This window comes from Oncorhynchus mykiss, chromosome 19, assembly GCF_013265735.2.
Source record: "Oncorhynchus mykiss isolate Arlee chromosome 19, USDA_OmykA_1.1, whole genome shotgun sequence".
Lineage (NCBI taxonomy): Eukaryota > Metazoa > Chordata > Actinopteri > Salmoniformes > Salmonidae > Oncorhynchus > Oncorhynchus mykiss.
The window spans coordinates 57,748,151-57,772,469 of NC_048583.1; the positions used below are offsets into that span (position 1 = coordinate 57,748,151).

The 24,319-nt window shown below is 42.0% G+C and overlaps 1 protein-coding gene across 1 annotated transcript in view; it reads right to left on the bottom strand.

Moving 5' to 3' along the window:
* LOC110498175 (heme-binding protein 1) overlaps nucleotides 1-2,145 on the bottom strand; it is a 28,552-nt gene extending 26,407 nt beyond the window's left edge. The window contains exon 1 of the mRNA XM_021574784.2: nucleotides 1,477-2,145. Within this exon, the coding sequence (XP_021430459.1) occupies nucleotides 1,477-1,726 (250 nt within the window). The 5' untranslated portion in view covers nucleotides 1,727-2,145. The remainder of the gene's footprint in view (nucleotides 1-1,476) is intronic.
* Between the last annotated feature and the right edge of the window lie 22,174 nt (nucleotides 2,146-24,319).

The window sequence follows — 24,319 nt, forward strand, 5'->3', positions numbered from 1 at the left end:
AGAAAATAAAAAAAAACTGTAGTTCCGATTTCTGCCACAAGGCGGCAAGAGTACCTCAATTATATTTTTAGTCTCTAGAGCAGCAGCGCCGCGGTGATTGAGCTGACGTCGATCAACGATGAATCCGGGTCTAGAAGGCACCAATGTAGCCGGTGCTATACTACACCGCTGTAACTCTGCGTTGTGTGTGGTTGATAGAGACCATAAACGTGGACTTTGGAGATCAGGTAGTTTTAATCAAGCAGAACTGACTCTCTGCATCTTGCATCTGCATCCAAAAGGAAATAAAACATTTGTAGAGCACATCTGTTCTGAGAATCGTCGCCTCTTTCTCTCTCAGTGCATCAAAATGATTTTTAAATACAAAAATTAATACACTCTCTCCTTATTATACATAACATATTTTACATTGATAAAACCACATACCTGCATCCAAAAGGAAATAAAACATTTGTAGAGCACATCTGTTCTGAGAATCGTCGCCTCTTTCTACAACAGATGCACAATAGGAGGGACTGGGATCATTCGAGGAGCTAGCCATCGTTCACACATACAATAGCCTGCTAATACCTTAGCTAGCTATTAACCACATGTTGAATTCAGAATATTGATATCGTCCTAAAAAGTACAATTACAAGTGCATCTTAACAATACCATCCATTTATGAGTAACCTCTAAATATACATCATTATTCATGAACAAAACATTGTGTGTATGACTTTGTACTTAAAAGAATCAAACTTTTCTGAAGACAGAAAAAGCGTGCCTACCTCTCTCAGTGCATCAAAATGATTTGAGCACGAGCACGCCGGGCAAAACGTAAGTACACACTCCCCTTCTCCCAGGATGCAGGCATGCATAACAAATCAACACAACATATTGATATATGAACCTGGTGAAATTCACATAGTACTTCAACAACTGTTACATACACATTGTGACTAACCAAGATAGTACCGTATGAGTCACTGTATACATGCATGTTTGCACTCTTGGTGTGAAAGTGTCTAATATTTGCGCTCGGTGTGATACGACGTATGCAGTTTCTTGGCTGGTGTACAGCAATTACCTACAATGCACTGTAACCGTTTGTTTTGACAGCCGTCAGCATTGGCCGACTGTGGGATCGACAATGATTTAATATTGTCACTGGGTGCCTACTAGTGAAACAAGTATAGTTTGTTTGTGAGCGAATGACAATGTCTGGCACCCTGAAGACCCCGACTACCTGAATAGTTCTAGTTCGACCTGGTTGGCTGATCTCATCTCAATCGCAAAAAAATAGAACAATCGATGAAACGAGAAATAAAAAAACAAAGTAGCCAAGATTGCACTTTGTTGTCACAACCAGTGTGAACCGTTTTGTTTATACTGTCTATACAAAGTCACAAGCGAATTGCCCATTCAAAACCCGTATTACTTTCTCAATTTGAAATGTACAGTGAGTGTGTGTGCGCTTAATACCAAATGCTTTACCTCGAGGCACTTCCACTTGGTGTCCCCGTGCGGCGTCCTGCCAGTAGCGCAGCAATCCGTCTTGTTGCTCTTCGTCCTCGATCGTCTCACCCGCCTCTTCCAGACTCCCAGTGCCCGAATCTGACAGCTGGTCTTCCGAAAAAGATTCCAGGTCCTCTAGCGTGATCATACCATTTGAGGAATTGTCGCCGCCTCCACCGATACCGTCAAGCCCACCACCGCCATTCATACGACAATTACCTGTCTCCATTCTCCACTATTGGAACAGCTATCTAGATATAAAAGTACTGCAAAGCAAATGTGTACAGTAGGACTACTGTTGTGTCTAAATAAAGACCGCTGTTGGTGGTAGTTCAGAGAGCGTTGCGGTAAATTCTGACTCAGGTAAAAATTCGAATTAGGAAAACTTTAGGGCCATTTTTGCTCTAATCTTGACGTTTATTCCGACGCATTAAGCCATGTTCTTTTCCTTATACAACTGTGCAACCTATATTATATTTACAGAAACCATTGCAAACCTGTATATAACTGTTAACTCGTCGAAGACGGCAAACCAAATACCTAGCAAGTCCATGCGCGACGTGTTCCGTGGACTGTAATGAACTTGATGTTTATAAGACATGACCGACACCGGGCCACTCCTCCCACCGCAATACGGGATGCGAACTTTCCTTTCGTAGGATAGCGGAGGGAAAGTCTCTATTATCCGTCGGATGATTGGTTGAGCCTTATTGGGGGGCGTGCCATCACTACTAGCGTTTACCAAAACAAAACAATGGCGTATAATTTCTCTTCCTGGGACAGGGTTGCCATGTTCGTGTTTTCTTACAATTTGCCTATTTTGAAAACTATGTCGCGGGTGAAAATGTATTTATTGGTCACGGGTTGCAGGTTATTGGGCTACTAAGTTTCACTGTGGCCGGCATGGCATTTCTATTTTATATATATTTCACTGTGACCTGCTGCTGCTGACTCAGGCAGTGAGGCCGGCTGTTGCTGAGTGAGTGGTGTGGAGGGCCGGAGAGGTGTATGTTGAGAGAGCACTGCAGCATAGTCCACTATTGGCTGACACACATGAGTGAGAGGAGCCCGCGCAGCACACACTGTGAACTTTTTACCAGTTGTAGGTAGGCTAATTCACTATTCATTACTCGCGAGTCGACATTTGAAATGGAAATTGTGGAACTCCCTTGCATTCTCTTATGGGGAAAGATAACTCAATGAAACTGACATTAAATGTAGAGACTTATGTACTTTCCTTTGTTGGCCATCAAGTAGCCTATTAATTTTGTTTTAAATCCGGTAAACGGTAAATGACGTACAAATGTTTTGCACATAAATCAGAGCCGGATGGTGTTCGTTTTCAGTAACTGGGAGAAGTGCAGCCCCTAGTGTATATCAGATTTTCCAACCCAGTAGAGCCTGACTCATAAAAGAGTAGGCCTACTTGTTTTGTTGCAGGCGATTGTTACTGTTAATAGTGGATACTGTCATGAAATTCTACATGTTCTCATGGTAATATAAGGCAAACTTCTGTTTCAAAATTAACTCACTAATTATATATTTTCAACATAGATAAAAGGCAGAAATTCACTCCAAATTATCTTGCACATTTTCTGACGGATATTTATATTTTATTTATTTATTTCACCTTTATTTAACCAGGTAGGCCAGTTGAGAACACCTTTATTTAACCAGGTAGGCCAGTTGAGAACACCTTTATTTAACCAGGTAGGCCAGTTGAGAACACCTTTATTTAACCAGGTCGGCCAGTTGAGAACAAGCTCTCATTTACAACTGCGACCTGGCCAAGATAAAGCAAAGAAGTGCAACAAAAACAACAACACATAGTTACACATAAACGTACAGTCAATAACACAATAGAAACATCTATGTACAGTGAGTGCAAATGTAGAAGATTAGGGAGGTAAGACAATAAATAGGCCATAGAGGCGAAATAATTACAATTTAGCATTAACACTGGAGTGATAGATGGGCAGATGATGATGTGCAAGTAGAGATACTGGGGTGAAAAAGAGCAAGAAGATAAATAACAATATGGGGATGAGGTAGTTGGCTGGGCTATTTACAGAATATGAATATGCTTATCAAAAAAATAAATATGCTTATCAAGAAGGTAGTCTATTAAATCCATTGATTAGGGGAGATGGGAAGGGACAGGGTTATTATAGAGTGATGAAGAATATGCTGACATGAGAGAACGTCACTGTAATGGAGGACAGTGTTTGGGTGTTGTGTGCTATCGCTCATTCGTGCCTCTGTCATGAGCGAGAGAGCACAGAAAAAATGCAGGGTTAGCACCCGTCGCGGCTTTGCCTGCCAACACGCTGCAGACCCCATTAGGCATGTGGGGGAACGTACGGAGGAGGACATTATATAATCATCTGCTCTGTAGTGTGACACATAGAGAACACTCAATAGGGTCCATGCCTGCCACCTTGCTGGAGTCCACCCTTCAGCGTAGTGCACAGAGCATGAGAGAGAACTGGGCCAATGCTTCAACACAGAGGGGGGAATAACATTATGGTTGAAAACAGACCTGCAGTCGCCAAGACGTGACAGTCGTCTCATTGATTTTAGCACTAGCAATTTGCCTGTTGTGATTCTTGGTAGTTTCGAAATCGGTCAAAATCCTCAAATGTCATCTTTGTTTATGAAGCAACGGTTTGATTATCCTAGATATAAAGACACATTGGCATTGAATTGTCTTTTGTTTGGGATTCTCCGTAAAGACAATAATTACAGTATGTCAACCAGCTGGTCAGTCACAGTGGTCATCTGGGGAAACTTGGGCCCAAGTAGGGCTGCAAACCTGAAACAGTTGATTTATTATTGTCAAGTGAAGCCCATTGACCTCGTTTCTGCTTTTCGCAGAATCTGCAATGATGTTACCGTCGGGGATCATCTCCTTTTCCCCAGGCCATGGCACAGATCCTGTGCATCAGCCTCCATTGTAGACATCCGGCAGAGTGTGTAGGCTCTCTGACTCCCCTGTATATTAATAGCTATGGAGAAGAAGCCACGGGCCACGCGATTGGCTCCCACGTCACCTAACTCCACGCTTGTTCAGCCAATGAGGAAAGAGCTTCTTCACTGAGCCTGCTCTGTAAGCCTCAGTGCTGTGGGTTGCAGTGCTCACCATTCCTGCACCTCATGACTTCCGTCTGCTAACCGGTGGTCGTCTGAAACGGAACTCATGGGGAAGCTGCTTGTTAGGCTATAAGGATAACATAGGCTATAATTAGGATAATGTATATACATTTGCAATGTGTTTCAGTAAAAGGGAAGGTGATTGTTGCAGGGAATAAGGAGATCTAGTTGTGATTTATTTCTCTACGCATCCCCCTTTATGAGGTGTCTCTTTATCCAAGACCCACATGATACTTGCTGACAGACAAATATAAATTACTTAATTTCTTCTCCTTTCTATATGGCTGTTTTAGTATCACAACATTTCCCTAGATCAATGAATGATTTACTCATCTCCACTGCCTGTCTTTGTTTTCACACTTGCAGTTTGCACTCATACAATTATATTCCTTTGACATGGTGAGTCATTCATCTTCTTATGTTTGAAGGCGTTTGTCTTATTTTAGATTTCAAATCATTAACCGCTGAGGAATATGTTCCTTGTGTTCTTATTGGTACATAGAATGTCACTAATCACTGAGTGAGATAGATAGGCTAGGCTATGCACATCCAAAAGTCCAGTATCAGTACTGGACCAATGAGAAAGCTTGCACTATTGTTGTCTTGAAATAACTTATTTTCTTTATTCCTGTCTTTTTTTTTATTTTCCACCCTTACCCACTCACCTAAGGTTGCTTGTTGTAACCCCTCCCCCGCCTCCCATTTTCTATCCCCCCAGATCCGAAAACCCCTTTTTCATCAATTATCGTATTACAGCTGTTTAGTTAAACACTGGAAACTGACAGACACAACAAGCCCCCCTGTCAACTCTAATATAGGCTCTGTCCAGCCAGCCGCCCCCAACCCATCCAATCATTTCCCCTGTAATCCCAGTAGTAATCTGATTTCACCGTACCCTGTTGCTTAGCCCTTTATTCACTTCTCATTAGACTGGCACATTTGGCTTGGTGGCTCTCCGTCTGTCCAGCACTACGCCTCATTAAAGGGATCTTGTCGAGTCGTGTGCTATTACGACTAGTTTTAGATTTAGGCTATTTTCTCCCAGCACTATGTCATTTTTATTAGCTACGAAAGAGAAACTGACACCATATGGTTTTTGGAGAATCGTATTTTTTCAAATTTCAGTCTAAAGATCAGTTCATCAATTTATTTCAACATTAGATTCTGCTGGGTCTTGTTGTTAAGTACATTGTCATAGCGAACAGCGAGCTCCTTCCTTTCAAATCATGTCCTACTTAATCAAGGCGCATTAGATTATGTACCTGTCTTTCGGCCATTAGAAGCCTCAGACACGTAATCTAGTATGACCGAGTAGCAGGCCACAGTGACCTGACCATACTGTTTTCTTCAGGTTACTAGTGTGGTTCTTAGATTGCAGTAGTAAGAGCGTATGGACTTTGGAATGTAAACATGCATTGTCTGTCTGTCGTGTTTGTTGTGTCCGTTACTCTGCTCCAACCGTCCTGACATCTGCTGTATGCAAAACTTTGGTGGAGAAGCGGGTGAGACAAAGCTGGCTGTAAATAAACACAGACTGTTTGGAAGAGAATACAAATGTAAACAAAAACATAGGCTGTTTGGTTTTGACATCATCGCGGGAGGAGTAAACGCTCAGGTTCAATACGAAGCAGGTTTAGATTCAGACAATCTATATTGTTCCGTTGCTGGACAACGTGGCCGCAGCCCTATCAAACACCTTCGTCAGCAGATTCACGTAAAGAGATATGTGTCTCTTGACCTTCCCCACTGTGTATCATTGTAACACTACACTGAGTGGACAAAACATTAGGAACACCTGCTCCCTCCATGACATAGACTGACCAGGTGGAAGCTATTGGTAAGGGAGGGGGGTGGGGTGCAACTTATTGAGTGCAAATGCAACTCAATATTATAAACTTTATTGTCTACAGACATTGTATGTATATTGTATACACAATACATTTCCTCTAGCCTATACAGCCTGTATATCTTGTCTTGGCTGAATACATCCCTGTATTGGGGATCTTCTCCATAAAACTCCATAGCCGTTTGTTGATTTGGCTACATATTGTTATACTATTGGCAGTGGTCTTTGTGATTGTAGCTGTCCCACTTCTGCTCAGTGCAGGATTTAAAATAGGACCCATCAAATGGAGGGAAGAACAGCAGCATGCGGATGGTACTTTTCACTCGGTTGCTTGGAGTAGTCTTGACAAGTTATTTGTAGCATTTCAAGGAGGAGGACAGACAAAAGGCTCTTGTACGTCATCTAGCTATTGGCTTATCAAAGCCGGAAAATGTGACCGTTTCCAGAGTCAATGTCAAAGAAGTAATGAAATGTTTTTTACCTGCATAACAATAGGCCCCATCTTGTATTGTGAAGAGGTAAAATAATACTAACGTGACTAGGCTCTCTATCTTTGTCAATAAAGGACCTTCTTAACCCAGCATTTGATTCACCTTCCCCAGGTCAGTTTTTCATCACTGTTAACATGTTAGCATGTTGCCAGTAAGGCAGATGGTATGGATCAAATACAAATGTATTTGTCACATGCTTTGTAAGGAACAGCTGTAGACTAACAGTGAAATGCTTAATTATAGGCCCTTCCCAACCATGCAGATAAAACAGGCTACTAACAGGATAAAACATACTATAAAACAGGATTAAACAGACTATAAACAGGATTAAACAGACTACAAACAGGATTAAACAGACTACAAACAGGATTAAACCGACTACAAACAGGATTAAACCGACTACAAACAGGATTAAACAGACTACAAACCGGATTAAACAGACTACAAACCGGATTAAACAGACTACAAACAGGATTAAACAGACTACAAACAGGATTAAACAGACTACAAACAGGATTAAACCGACTACAAACAGGATTAAACCGACTACAAACAGGATAAAACAGACTACAAACCGGATTAAACAGACTACAAACAGGATTAAACAGACTACAAACAGGATTAAACAGACTACAAACAGGATTAAACAGACTACAAACAGGATTAAACAGACTACAAACAGGATTAAACAGACAACAAACAGGATAAAACAGACAACAAACAGGATTAAACAGACTACAAACAGGATTAAACAGACTACAAACAGGATTAAACAGACTACAAACAGGATTAAACAGGATTAAACAGCCTATAAACAGGATTAAACAGACTACAAACAGGATTAAACAGACTACAAACAGGATTAAACAGACTACAAACAGGATTAAACAGACTACAAACAGGATTAAACAGACAGCAAACAGGATTAAACAGACTACAAACAGGATTAAACAGGATTAAACAGACTACAAACAGGATTAAACAGACAACAAACAGGATTAAACAGACTACAAACAGGATTAAACAGGATTAAACAGACTACAAACAGGATTAAACAGACTACAAACAGGATTAAACAGACTACAAACAGGATTAAACAGACTACAAACAGGATTAAACAGACAACAAACAGGATTAAACAGGATTAAACAGCCTATAAACAGGATGAAACGGACTACAAACACGATTAAACAGACTACAAACAGGATTAAACAGACTACAAACAGGATTAAACAGACTACAAACAGGATTAAACAGACAACAAACAGGATTAAACAGACTACAAACAGGATTAAACAGACTACAAACAGGATTAAACAGACAACAAACAGGATTAAACAGGATTAAACAGCCTATAAACAGGATGAAACAGACTACAAACAGGATTAAACAGACTACAAACAGGATGAAAACAGGCTAGCCTTCAGTATTAGTCACCGATTAGTCAGACATCAACAGAGTAGTGTAGTGTGCTAACAGCTAGCATGTGAGTCAGAGACGAGAGCCATGGGGGGTTTAGGAGGTCTAGTAGATGATTTTACCCACCCCCTAAATCTAACCCTGGCCTTGTTGGAAAGGTCGAGGGGAGAGTTTGTTACAGGAAGGTTGATTTGACCCCCTAATCCTTTTCTGTAATGATTTGTGGAAAAGCCTATTTGATGCATTCAAATAGGCATCAGTCGCAGCTGGCGCATGTCTCCACAGTGCCCAGTGCTAAATTAGGCACCCTCAGAAATAAGACCTCATCCGTACATTAGTGTGCCATTAGTTCCTGTCAGGGTTGGGGTCAATTAAAGACATTAATTGTCATTCCAATTCAGCAATTGGAAAAAGGACATGTATTTTCAATGACTTCTCCATAAACTGAAAAGTAGAAGATATTTATTTCCAAAGTTGTACATTTCCTGAATTGAATGCCTTCAAATTGAATGGACCCCAACCACCCCTGTTATATCTCATTAAATCGTAATTCTAGTCAAATTATTGAGCTTTTTGAATGTGAATTCTGACATCTGTGATATATCTTACATAAATAATTAAACATCCAAATTATTGTTTGATTTAAGGTTACATTACAGAGAATTCAGCTTGGCTTAAATCCAACCAGTCCACTTTTAGAGTAGTTTTTTGCTTTTGTGGATTTGGAAAGAACAAGTGGGTCTAGTCTCTTTTGGGTCTTTCTATATGAGTTCAATGACTTTCTGATTGCAGCCCTTTTGATTGATACAAAACCTTTCATCCATGTTTGCCCGTGGTAGAAGTGGTCAGAAAAGGACTTTTTCAACCTGAATACCAACACATTCAGGAGATAGGTCTAGATGTACTCAAAGTTGACCCATTTTGCACACCTTACCATGAGACATCCTTGTCTTCATCACTGATATCGTGAGCCCCCCTCCCCCCCAGCCGTAGTGCCTTATGAGTGGTAGGATGTGATTGGCTGACACTAATAACAGCCTGCCACATAATTGCGAGGACATCTATATGATTCCAGCTAATATGTTTTTGCTGAGTAAAAGTTCATTTTTTACAGGGACAGTGCACATTAATCAACGTTTCAGTAAAAGTGCCGGTTTTAGCCAGCCGGCTAATTTTCAACCGCAGTCCCTGGGCAGGTTATTAAAAACAATCACAATATAGACAATAGCAACATAGGACAAGCAAGACATAGCATACAGACAGAGCAACATAGGACAAGCAAGACATAGCATACAGACAGAGCAACATTGGACAAGCAAGACATATCATACAGACAGAGCAACATTGGACAAGCAAGACATAGCATACAGACAGAGCAACATTGGACAAGCAAGACATATCATACAGACAGAGCAACATTGGACAAGCAAGACGTAACATGCAGACAGAGCAACATTGGACAAGCAAGACGTAGCATACAGACAGAGCAACATAGAACAAAAAGCAGCAAGACAAAATTCATAAAAGCAACAAAGTGTTTCCACACCTCACAAGCTACAGACAACAGACAACATGGAAAGCGGCAACACACAGCTAGGGACCATGTTCACAAATCTGATTGACCTTAAGCCATGTCTTCAAGCATTTTGTGAAAGTGTGATATGTGGTGCAGTTATGTGTGTCTGATTGCAGTGTATTCCAGACATGAGAAGCTCTCACAGAGAAAACGGATTTACTAAAGGTGCTTTTCCTTAAGGGAACTATACAGTCACCTCTCATGGCAGACCTTGTGGATCTGCTGCCATATGTTTGGGTTTTCTGTTTAACAAAACTACTGAGTGGAGGGAGAGCCAGGCCATTTAGGATCTTGAATACAAGACATGCGTCGGTGTATTGCACAAGATTTTCCCAACTCAGGAGCTCATGCTTTCAAAGGATGTAACAATGATGATGGCTATTGGGCTTCCTATCAAGCACTTTGAGAGCCTGTTTGTAGACAGACTGAATAGGTCTTAATGTTGTACAGCAAGCTTGGGCCCAACTAGTCAAGCAGTATGTTAAGTGCTAAGGAGTATCATAGATTTGAAGTACAGTTTTGCTACCTCTGTAGTCAAACAATTTCGTATATATCGGAAATTAGCTAGGTTGAATTTGGTTATTTGAATGACCTTTTTCCACATGCTTTTTAAAAGTATGATGCCAAGGTACTTAAAGGTACTTAAGATCAGATGATACCACCTGGAGCTTCTCCCCTGACACATAGACATCTGGCTCAGTAGCATCTGTTGCCCTCTCTGTGAAGAACATGCAAACAGTTTTTTTCACATTGAGATGCAAACACGAGTCACTGAGCCACTTTGTAACCTGGACCATTACAGTAGTGAGTTCTTGTGCAGCTTGTTGTTTGCTCTTTGCATGCACATATATCACTGTATCATCTGCATACATTTGAACTTTAGACCCAGTACAGACAGAAGGCAGATCATTAATGTACAGGCTGAACAGGAGGTGCCCCAGTATTGACCCTTGGGGCACGCCCACATCATAGCTAAGAGTGGGCGACAGCTCATTGCTCACTCTGACACACTGAGTACAAATCAAATCAAATGTATTGGTCACATACACATGGTTAGCAGATGTTAATGCGAGTGTAGCGAAATGCTTGTACTTCTAGTTCCGACAATGCAGTAATAACCAACAAGTAATCTAACCTAACAATTCCAAAACTACTACCTTATACACACAAGTGTAAAGGGATAAAGAATATGTACATAAAGATATATGAATGAGTGATGGTACAGAATGGCATAGGCAAGATGCAGTAGATGGTATCGAGTACAGTATATACTGTACATATGAGATGAGTATGTAAATAAAGTGGCATAGTTTAAAGTGGCTAATGATACATGTATTACATAAAGATGCAGTAGATGATATAGAGTACAGTATATACATATACATATGAGATGAGTAATGTAGGGTATGTAAACATTATATTAAGTAGCATTGTTTAAAGTGGCTAGTGATATATTTTACATCAATTCCCATTATTAAAGTGGCTGGAGTTGAGTCAGTGTGTTGGCAGCAGCCACTCAATGTTAGTGGTGGCTGTTTAACAGTCTGATGGCCTTGAGATAGAAGCTGTTTTTCAGTCTCTCGGGCCCTGCTTTGATGCACCTGTACTGACCTCGCCTTCTGGATGATCGCGGGGTGAACAGGCAGTGGCTCGGGTGGTTGTTGTCCTTGAGGATCTTTATGGCCTTCCTGTGACATCGGGTGGTGTAGGTGTCCTGGAGGGTAGGTCGTTTGCCTTCAAGGTAGGATTTCATCCATCTCAAGGCATCAGGGGAAAAGTTGAACTTGGACAATTTTGTAATGAGAATCTCATGGTTAACAGTATCAAAAGCCTTCCTTAGGTCCAGAAACACAGCCCCAACAACGCCCCCTTTGTCCATCTTGGACTTCACATTTTCCAGAAGAAAGCAGTTGGCCGTTTCTGTGGAGAGTTTCGCTCTGAAGCCAAACTGCATGGAGTGTAATGTGAAGGGGCTGTTGTTGAGGTGGGCAATCAGTTGTTCTGCTACACACTTTTCAACAACTTTTGACACCACAGGTAGTATACTAATGGGCCTGTAGTTACTCACGTCAGCAGGGTCGCCTGATTTAAAGATGGCCGTTATTATGGCCGACTTCCATACCCTTGGAAACACCCCGAGACCAATAGATGTGTTGGGGACCTTAGTAATGTGGCCAATGAGTGACTCTTTGTAGTTTTTAAGAAAGGTAGAGTCCAGCCCAAACACATCTTTGGCTTTAGAGTTTTTTAGTGAGCTAATCACCTTGTTCACCTTTGACTCAGAAACCTCCCTTATGAAGACAGGTTGAGTGTCATTCACTAGCACTGAGCCCAAGAATCCAGTGGAGGGGTTCTGTGTCAGTACCCTGACAGAGTCAATAAAGTAGGAATTGAAAGCCTCTCCTATTGTCTATAGCATTAGACAGCTCTGTACAACCCATGGGTTTCTTTAGGATTCTGACACTTAAGATGCCTCTCAAAACAAAATCATAATTCAGTGATTATTCCCCATAGTCCGCACTTTAACCTCAGTCGTTGTATCACTTCCAATCCAAAGTGCCGGAATACAGAGCCAAAACAACAAAAAATGTGCCGCTGTCCCAATACTTTTGGAGCTCACTGTATATGAATATTGTGGCCACTCGAATTTAGTCTTCCGCCTCGCTCTGACATGAGGAACTGAAAATAGAAAAGTGCTCCACTTATCCTGTCTGGGTTGGCCTATTGTTTGTCGGCCATTGTTGTTTCAGGTGCTGGAGCCATTCACTTGTGGTCTGATCCAGAACAGGGCCATGTCTCAACGTGACCTGTGCTCCCTCATCAAGTACCAGGTCATCCTGGCCCGAGAACAGTTCAGTAACAACCCTCCGCCCCCAAGTCATAGTGCGGTATACACACAGACACGCATATATATATCAATATAGACACAGACAGGCATATATATATCAATACAGACACACACACACAGACACGCATATATATATCAATACAGACACACACAGACACACACACACGCATATATATATATATATATCAATACACACACAGACACACAGACACGCATATATATATACACAGACACGCATATATATATATATATATATATATATATATATATATATATATATATCAATACACACAGACATGCATATATATATCAATACAGACACACAGACACGCATATATATATCAATACACACACATACACACAGACATGCATATATATATCAATACAGACACACAGACACGCATATATATATCAATACAGACACACACACAGACACGCATATATATATCAATATACACACAGACACACAGACACGCATATATATATATCAATACAGACACACACACACAGACACGCATATATATATATATCAATACAGACACACGCACAGACACACATATATATATATATATCAATACAGACACACACACACAGACACGCATATATATATATCAATACAGACACACACAGACACGCGCATATATATATATATATAAATACACACACACACGCGCGCACGTACACACATACACACAGACACGCATATATATATATCAATACACACACACACAGACACACATATATATATCAATACAGACACACGCATGCACATACACACATACACACGCGCACACGCGCACTGGCACCACGCATGCACATACACACACACACGCACATTGTCATGGAAATGTCCTGTATTACCAAATCATGAGAGAGCAAACCACACACAAGTCAGAGTATATTATAAAGTCCCATCTTTAATTATATATGAGCTTCACGATAGCCCTGTGACTCTCAGATCAATTCAGTGTCTATAAATGAGTTCTCTGAGAGTGCTTACAAAACAGTTCTTAGTATCATTTATAGCCAAGACACACCCATCTCAACTCACATGACGAATAACAGATCTTAGGAACATTACACAAAGAAAGATTTTACTTGAGAGAGGAGTATTCCATAGCCAGACAGCATTGGCTATACATTATCGTTCAGTTTGGTTTCCTAAACGAAGTTCCTATCTAGTTCTTGGTACCACTTAGGACCAAAACATTACCTCATCCAATGGCATATATCAATTGTCAATTATAGATACTCCCATCTCAAATATAACCCCTCCTGGACAAGATCACGGAGAGGAGTGACTGGCACACAGACATTGTGTAGCCAACTTACTGATTCCACATTAATCACGTCATCCCTTCACATGGTTTAGGAATAGTTACAGACACATTCACAGATAAGACTAACCTGACCTCTCCCCTCTCTGGGCCCCAAGTAACTGAGCCCTAGCAGAGAAGGGATAACTGCAAACTGCAAACTGCCAACAGTATTATTCAAAAAGAAGACATTCTAATGACAATAAATAAGATAAAACATCTTCTTTATCTGTTACCTAACTAATTCTGATTCCGCTACCACAACATACACAGACACACACTGCCACCACGCATGCACACACGCACACGCACTGGCACCACACATGCACATACACACACACACGCACGTACAGACACACACTGACATCACGCATGCACATATACACACACACACACACACACTGCCACCAAGCATTTGCATGCACGTACACACACACATACACACAAACACACACACTGCCACCACGCATTCATGTACACACACACACACACACACACTGCCACCACACTCAGATCGAAAGGTATGCCTTGTTACACTATATATTTCGAACCTATGTGATCATTTTGTACTTTAGTCAATTAATGCTCTTTTTCGGAGCAGAAATGTCCTCAGGATAACCCCTATTCATTTTCTGTGATCAATCAACACATTACCACGTTGCATGGAAATATAATGTCAAATGTCAAATTATGTCAAGGAGCACGTCTTGGTGATCCTTGGTGTTGACAGGGGTCTCAGCACAGGTTGTTTCCCAGTACCATGACTACAAGCTGCTGCTTCAGCTGGGCCTTCACTTCCTCTTCCTCCAGGGAACCAAAGGCAGGAGGCACGAGGCACCCCCCCCCCCCCATTACTCTAACGTAATGTAGAATGTGTGTCTTGCTAATCGCACCCTTAAACGGTTATTTTCAGGTCTTGAGAAAGCAAAGCGTATTCTGTAGGATTCTCACAAAAGCTCCAGGAAACCGAAGAGGGTACCTCAAAGATTCTCCCACCATTGGTAACTACCTCGTACCAAATAGTGCATAGTGATGCTTGTGTCAATGAATCTCAAAGATACTGACGGTAATTACAGTTGTAACAAGTCATTTTCAAATTACCTGTTCAACTGTGGGCTGTAAAATTAACCTTTTAGACTCTTCTCCTAATTGTGAATGCTGCTTATTATGAAGGGTGTCTTGGGCCCTGATTGGCTGGATTGGCCTGTATTAACCTGATTGCCCTTTGCTTCCAGGCCGAGGGGAGCCCTTCATCTACAGCCACTCCAAACTACAGAAGCTGGAGGAGGAGGTGCTAGGACATTTTAAAATGTGGGCTGAGAGCTCTGGCACCAGTATTTCACTCTCTCTTATTAGTAGCAGCTAACTGCACTCGGTCCTTTAGCCATGAATCATCCTTTTAAGATATTTAACTAAAGCCGAGGACAACAGCAACAGCGAATGGCACAGTTGAAGCCACAGCTTGCTCCAGATCTTGTTTTTCCATATTTGTTTGAGTAGGGGTGTATGCATTAAATAAGCAGTTGATTGGTTGTAAGTACACACATGTACCAAGGAAGGTGCAAACCATGTTACCAAAAGTGAAAACTGACTTAATTTGCAACTATATGAAGTGAGTGCTGCTTGTCGCCTTTTTTCATTAGTTAGAAGTACCTTCTCTCTCTCGCTCTTCTTTGAATGGTCCAGGTTCTGGGTCCCTAAAAGTGAGAATGCATGTGATGATATTTTCATCATTCCACGAGGGCATGCAGGAGATCGCCGCCATGTTGAACCACCATCTGCCCTGGTCAAGCTCATGACCTTTATGGGCCTCGGCAGGATACACCCAGAAGGAGCAGCTGGAGGTAAAAATACAACATCTATAGTCCTGGGGTGGTCTACTGGTTAACACCACCGCCAGCAGCACATGTAGGTCTATGGTCCTGGGGTGGTCTACTGGTTAACACCACCGCCAGCAGCACATGTAGGTCTATGGTCCTGGGGTGGTCTACTGGTTAACACCACTGCCAGCAGCACATGTAGGTCTATGGTCCTGGGGTGGTCTCCTTTGGCAAACAAACTTGTGGCAAACATTCTACTGTTTGCTGCAAACTCAATATGAATATGCAAATTAGATCCGGTTTTTGGATACTGTGTTAAAATTGAAATGTTGTATATACATAAATCAAATCACATATAACTTTAAATAACTTGCTTCTCACAGAGAACTAATCATACTAAATGTATTACATTTACTAAACAACGTATTCAGTGTCTTAACAGATCAAAATAAATCCAATACAATGTTCTGATCCATCTCACAATGAAAACATTATGCAGAGTCCCACAATATTAACCTTAAAATCATCAGCATGCTAATGAAGAAAAGAGCAAAGACCCACATTTTTCCCAAATAAATAGTTTATTATATATTTTTTATCTTCCTACAACATTTACATGAGAGAAATGTGAACACTATGGAGATGTTGACCGTAGGATGTTTTAAAGGGGCAACTACAGAATTTACATGAACCAAGTGATAAGTGATGACTGAGCAATGAGCTTTCAACCAGTGGAAGTTTAAAAGATAATTAACAACATTTTAATATTTAAACCTATATATGTGAACCTTCACCCCAGTCTGAGGTCCTGAGTGCTCTGGAGTAAGTTTTCATCAAGGATCTCTCTGAACTTTGCTCCATTCATCTCTCCCTCGATCCTGACTAGTCTCCCAGTCCCTGTCGCTGAAAAACATCCCCACAGCATGATACTGCCACCACCATGATACACCGTAGGGATGGTGCCAGGTTTCTTCTAGACGTGACGCTTGGCATTCAGGCCAAAGAGTTCAATCTTTGTTTCATCAGACCAGAGAAACTTGTTTCTCATGGTCTGAGAGTTTTTAGGTGCCTTTCGGCAAACTCCAAGCAGACTGTCATGTGCCTTTTACTGAGGAGCGGCTTCTGTCTGGCTCTACCATAAAGGCCTGATTGGTGGAGTGCTGCAGAGATTGTTGTCCATCTGGAAGGTTCTCCCATCTCTACAGAGGAGCTCTGGAGCTCTGTCAGAGTGACCATCGGGTTCTTGGTCACCTCCCTGACCAAGGCCTTTCTCCCCGATTTCTCAATTTGGCTGGGCGGCCAGCTCTAGGAAGAATCTTGATGTTTCTAAACTTTTTCCATTTAAGAATGATGGAGGCCACTGTGTTCTTGGGGACCTTCAATACTGCAGAAATGTTTTGTTACCCTTCACCGAGATCGGTGCCTCGACACAATCCTGTCTTAGAGTTTAATGGACAATTCCTTCAACCTTATGGCTTTGTTTTTGGTCTGACATGCACTGTCAACTGTGGGACCTTATATAGACAGGTGTGTGCCTTTCCAAATCATGTCCAATCAATTGCATTTACCACAGGTGGACTCCAATCAAGTTGTAGAAACATCTCAATGATGATCAATGGAAACAGGATGCATCTGAGCTCAATTTCGAGTCTCATAGTAAAGGGTCTGAATATTTATTTAAATAAGGTAATTCTGTTTTAAATGTTTTATTAATTATCAAACATTTCTTTACATGTATTCGCTTTCACATTATTGGTTATTGTGTGTAGATTACTGAGGATTTTTTTGTTTTTATCCATTTTAGAATAGGTCTGTAACAAAATGTGGAAAAAGTTAATGGGTCTGAATACTTTCTGAAGGCTCTTTATACATCACATGACCAAAAGTATGTGGACACCTGCTCGTCGAGTATCTCATTCCAAAATCTTGGGCATTAATATGGAGTTGCCCCCCCCTTTGCTGCTATAATAGCCTCCGCTCCTCTGGAAGGCTTTCCACTAGATGATGGAACATTGCTGCGGGACTTGCTTCCATTCAGCCACAAGAGCATTAGTGAGGTCGGGCACTGATGTTGGGCAATTAGACCTGGCTTGCAGTCAGCGTTCCAATTCATCCCAAAGGTGTTCGATGGTGTTGAGGTCAGGGCTCTGTGCAGTCCAGTCAAGTTCTTCCGAACCGATTTTGACAAATAATTTCTGTATGGACCTCGCTTGGTGCACAGGGCATTGTCATGCAGACACAGAAAAGGGTATTCTCCAAACTGTTGCAACAAACTTGGAAGCACAGAGTCGTCTGGAATGTCATTGTATGATGTAGTATTAAGATTTCCCTTCACTGAAACTAAGGGGCCAAATCAAATTTTATTAGTCACATGCGCCGAATACAACAGGTGTAGGTTACAGGTTCACCTTACAGTGAAATGCTTACTTATGAGCCCCAAACCAACAATGCAGTAAAAAAAAAAAAAGAAGTGCAGCAGTAAATTAAAAATAGCGAGACGATATACAGGGGTACAGTACAGAGTCAATGTGCAGGGGCTCCGGTTAGTCTAGGTATTTGAGGTAGTATGTACATGTCGGTGGAGTTATTAAAGTGACTATGCATAGATGATAACAACAGAGAGTAGCAGCGGTGTAAAGGTGAGGTGGGGGGGGGGGGGGGGGGCAATTCAAATAGTCTGGGTAGTCATTTGATTAGAAGTTTAGGAGTCTTATGGCTTGGGGGTAGAAGCTGTTTAGAAGCCTCTTGGACCTAGACTTGGCACTCCGGTACCGCTTGCCGTGTGGGAGCAGAGAGAACAGTCTATGAATAGGGTGGCTGAAGTCTTTGACAATTTTTAGGGCCTTCCTCTGACACCGCCTGGTATAGAGGTCTTGGATGACAGGAAGCTTGGCCCCAGTGATGTACTGGGCCGCACGCACCACCCCCTGTAGTGCCTTGTGGTCGGAGCAGTGATGCATCCAGGCAGTGATGCAACCAGGATGCTCTCGATGGTGCAGCTGTAAAACCTTTTGAGGATCTGAGAACCCATGCCAAATATTTTCAGTCTCCTGAGGGGGAATAGGTTTTGTTGTGCTCCTTTCACTGCTGTCTTGGTTTGCTTGGGCCATGTTAGTTTGTTCATTATTTTTATTTTTTTTAACCAGGCAAGTCAGTTAAGAACAAATTCTTATTTTCAATGACGGCCTAGGAACAGTGGGTTAACTGCCTGTTCAGGGGCAGAACGACAGATTTGTACCTTGTCAGCTCGGGGGTTTGAACTTGCAACCTTCCGGTTACTAGTCCAACGCTCTAACCAGTAGGCTACCCTGCCGCCCCAATGATGTGGACACCAAGGAACTTGAAGCTCTCAACCTGCTCCACTACAGCCCCGTCGATGAGAACGGGGGCATGCTCGTTCCTCTTTTTCCTGTAGTACACAAACATCTCCTTTGTCTTGGTCACGTTGAGGGAGAGGTTGTTGTCCTGGCACCACATGGCCAGGTCTCTGACCTCCCTATAGGCTTTTTTTTTGAGAATAGCAAAATAGAAAAAGATGTTCCTTTTATCCAGGTGGGAAAGGTGAGTGTGGAGTGCAATAGAGATTGCATCATCTGTGGATCTGGGTCTAGGGTTCCTGGGATAATGGTGTTGATGTGAGCCATGACCAGCCTTTCAATGCAATTCATGGCTACAGACGTGCTACGGGTCGGTAGTCATTTAGGCATGTTACCTTAGTCCCTGTGCCCAAGAACACTATGGTGGTCTGCTTAAAACATGTTGGTATTACTGACTCGGACAGGGAGAGGTTGAAAATGTCAGTGAAGACACTTGCCAGTTGGTCAGCACATGCTCGTAGTACACGTTCTTGTAATCCGTCTGGCCCTGCGGCCTTTTGCATGTTGACCTGTTTAAAGGTCTTACTCACATCAGCTGCAGAGAGCGTGATCACACCAGCTGGAGCAGCTGGTGCTCTCGTGCATGTTTCAGTGTTATTTGCCTCGAAGCGAGCATAGAAGTAGTTTAGCTCGTCTGGTAGGGTTGTGTCACTGGGCAGCTCTCGGCTGGGCTTCCCTTTGTAGTCTGTAATGGTTTGCAAGCCCTGCCACATCCGACGAGCGTCAGAGCCGTAGTGCGATTCGATCTTAGTCCTGTATCGACTCTTTGCCTGTTTGATGGTTCATCGGAGGGCATAGTGGGATTTCTTATAAGCTTCCGGGTTAGAGTCCCTCTCCTTGAAAGTGGCAGCTCTAGCCTTTAGCTTAGTGTTGCTGGTAATCCATGGCTTCTGGTTGGGGTATGTACGTATGGTCACTGTTGGGACGATGTCATTGATGCACATATTGATGAAGCCAATGACCGATGTGGCGTATTCCTCAATGCTTTATGAGGAATCCCGAAACATATTCCAGTCTGTGCTACCAAAACAGTCCTGTTTCGCATCTGCTTCATCTGACCACTTTTTATTGATCGAGTCACTGGTGCTTCCTACTTTAATTTTTGCTTGTAAGCAGGAATTAGGAGGATATACTCATTAGTGATGCACCGATATTACATCTTTGGCTGATACTGATATCCAATATTTTCTTTTCCCCAAAAAACGATACAGATAACCAATATTTAACATTTTAGCGGCCTTTTAAGCATTCTAGTAAACACAGCGGTCTAAGGGACTACATCTCAGTGCAAGAGGTGTCACTACAGTCCCTGGTTCGAATCCAGGCTGTATCACATCCGGTCGTGATTGGGAGTCCCATAGGGCAGCGCACAATTGGCCCAGCATCGTCCGGGTTTGGCCAGGGTAGGCCGTAAATAAGAATATGTTCTTAACTGACTTGCCAAGTTAAATAAAGGTTACACACACACACACCACACCACACCACACGGACCAAAAAGTTATTTTGCTGGCATTTACGTGTGTCCCCATTACCAGTAAAACATATTCAAAACCTATTTCTTTCACTTACTTGCTGTGCTGTTTCGTTGTTCCTTTGTTCAGTCGTTTCATTCTCAACCAGGATTTCTATGGAACGCTGTTTGAAATAACACTATTTGATGTGTCAAATAAGCTTGTTGACCAATCAGGACATGAATATGACTGCACGTCACATAACAATTGAACACGTTCATACATTTTTTTGCGTAGTTATTACACATTGATTACACTATCACTCGTATTTCATATGTCACAACGATTCATCAATGTGCATGCTATGATGCTGGTAAAGTTGTCTCGCGTACCTACAGTGCTGGTCATTAAAAAAAAAGCTAGCTAGCTCATGGACGCAAACAATGGTCTTCCCCAAAAACATAGCTACACGATCTGTTTCAGTTGCTATAGTTAGCTATATAGCTAGGTGTCATCATCTAAAATAACCTTCATTTATAAGACAGTTTTTATTTGATTAATGGTCGGACCCATTTATGTGAAGTTAGCCACAATAAGGATTAGCCACAATAGTGGACTTTGCAGTTAGCCTTCAAAATACAAGTATGGCATAATTCTACTATTTGTATTCATTTGCATCACTGTCAATGAAATACTTTTATTTTGAAGGCAAACCGCAAATTCCCCAATTGTGCCTAATCCTTATTGTGGCTAGTTTCACAACACATAACCCAGTCCGGTCGAGCATCACTAGCCTCACTAGCCAGATAGTTTCATCTGGCTGCTTATAACATTAGCTTTGGGCAACAGGGTTAAGTAGCTGGCTAGCTATTTATTTTCATGAACTGAAGTTCAATTTCAATAGGTGAACAACAAGTGGCAACCTAGCTAATACTTACTCACAAGGATTCCTAAATCATTGCTAAGAATAATGAAAATGACTGCAGTTTCCACTGGTCATTATTTTCAGGCTGGTTGTATTGGTGCTAGCTAGGTACCAAGCTAAAGCTCACTACCCCAGAAGTTGCGGTCAAACAAATTATGCTTTATTACCAACGCAGTATTGTAAACACATCGTTCGTGGCCGGTGTTTGCTTGTTTGCATACTTTTTTTGTACAGCTTTGACAGTGCTACTATATTTTCTTTGACACGCAAAGACCCAAACGGCATTCCATAGTATGTATGTCGTGAAGCTAATAGCAGTGACGCTATTACTGTGTAACTCCAGTAGGGCAACATCTGAAAAATAGCGCACTTGATAGTGTGTACCGGTGCTCAACCAGTCGGCGAAAGCCAACATCACCCACGACAGAGAACGGTTGATTGTCAAGAGCAATGAATTCCATTATCTTGGCTTTAATGGGTTTCGCCTTTGAGTTGTCTTGTTGAAATGTTGTTATTTTTTCAAATGACTGCTCGTCTTATTGACTGCTCGATCCACACACACTAGTTTAGGAATGCTGTGTTGCACGTACAGCGCAACATTTTACATGGTGTCATTACGTCATGTACTTATGTTATATAGGTATGCACGTCAGCTTTGACATCAGTTTTGCACATCGGCTTTAAACTAGACATCAGCTGATACCGATAATGGCATTTTTTGCTAATATCGGACAATTCCGATATGTTCATCAGATATATCATATATCCCTAATAATTATGGTCAGATTTGTCAAATGGAGGGCGAGGGAGAGCTTTGTATGCATCTCTGTGTGTGGACTGAAAGTGGTCCAGTTTTTTCCCCCTCTGGTTGCACATTTAACATGCTGATAGAATTTTGGTAAGGTTCCCTGCATTATAGTCCCCGGCCACTAGGAGCGCTGCCTCTGGGTGAGCATTTTCCTGTTTGCTTATGGTGGAATTGAGTGCGTTCTTAGTGCCAGCATCAGTCTGTGGTGGTATGTAGACAGCTATGAAAAATAGAGATAAAAACTCTCTAGGTAGATAGTGTGGTCTACAGCTTATCATGATATACTCTACCTCAGACGAGCAAAACCTTGAGATTTCTTTAGATATCGTGCACCAGCTGTTATTTACAAAAATACATAGTCCGCTGCCCCTTGTCTTACCAGAGGCTGCTGTTCTATCCTGCTGATACGGCGTTTAACCAGCCAGCTGAATGTTGATAATGTTGTCGTTCAGCCACGACTCCATGAAGCATAAGATATTACAGTTTTGAATGTCTTGTTGGTAGATTCATTTTCCACATATGTCATTGATTTTATTGTCCAAAGATTGCTTGTTTTCTGGCAGAATGGAAGGAAGTTGGGGTTTATTAGATCGCCTATGATTTCTCAGAAGGCAGCCCCGCCCTCTGGCCCCGTTTTCTCCGCCTTCTCTTCACGCAAATGACCGGGATCTGGGCCTGTTCCCGGGAAAGCAGTATATCATTCGCGTTGGACTCGTTAAAGGAAAAAAAATGTATTCTGCCAGTTGGTGGTGAGTAATCGCAGTTCTGATGTCCAGAAGTTATTTTCGGTCATAAGAGACGGTAGCAGCAACATTATGTACAAAATAAGTAAAAAAAAACAAGTTACAAATAACGCAAAGAAACGAACAAGAAAAACACAATCGGTTAGGAACACGTAAAACGCTGCCTTCGGTGATCTCCAGATCATTATTCCTCCTCTACTAAACTTGGCACTATGCATTCAGGCAGGTAGCGTTCTCCTGGGATCCGCCAAACCCAGATTCGGAATGCCAGATGGTGAATCCTTTTTACATGCTACGCGCTTCTGCACTCGGCGGTCTCGTTCTGTGAGCTTGTGTAGCCTACCACTTTGCGGTTGAGCCATTGTTGCTCCTAGACGTTTCCACTTCACAAAAACAGAACTTACAGGTCTAGCAGGGCAAAAATTTGACGAACTGACTTGTTGGTAAGGTGGCATCCTATGAGGGTGCCACGCTGAAGGTCACTGAGCTCTTCAGTAAGGCCATTCTACTGCCAATGTCTGTCTATGGAGATGTGCTCAATTTTATTCACCTGTCAGCAATGGGTCTGGCTGAAATTGCTGAATGCACTCATTTGAAGGCGTGTCCACATACCATTCATACTGCCAATGTCTGTCTATGGAGATTGCATGGCTGTGTGCTCGATTTTATTCACTTTTCAGCAACCGGTGTGGCTGAAATAGCTGAATCCACCAATTTGAAGGCGTATCCACATACTGCTGGAGATACACTATATCTTTCTGCTGACCTAGTAGAAATGGCTTTTGTGGGCTTAGTCGACAGTGCAGTAATAAAGAAATGTGTTTTCTGTCAGCTCAAAAGGATTTGGGTATCTCTTCTTCCACGGGATCTGATCCTCATTGACAGAAGGTAGAAAAGGTACACAGAGGGTCAGCCTTGTGTGTCACACACCTGGGTCGTAGCCTAGTCATTAGGAGCAAAATGGAGCAAAACTGACTTGAGCCACGGGGCGGGACTACTTGAACTTGTTCAGTAGGAAACACTCATTTCGTTTTCCATTGCAAAATGTTGTG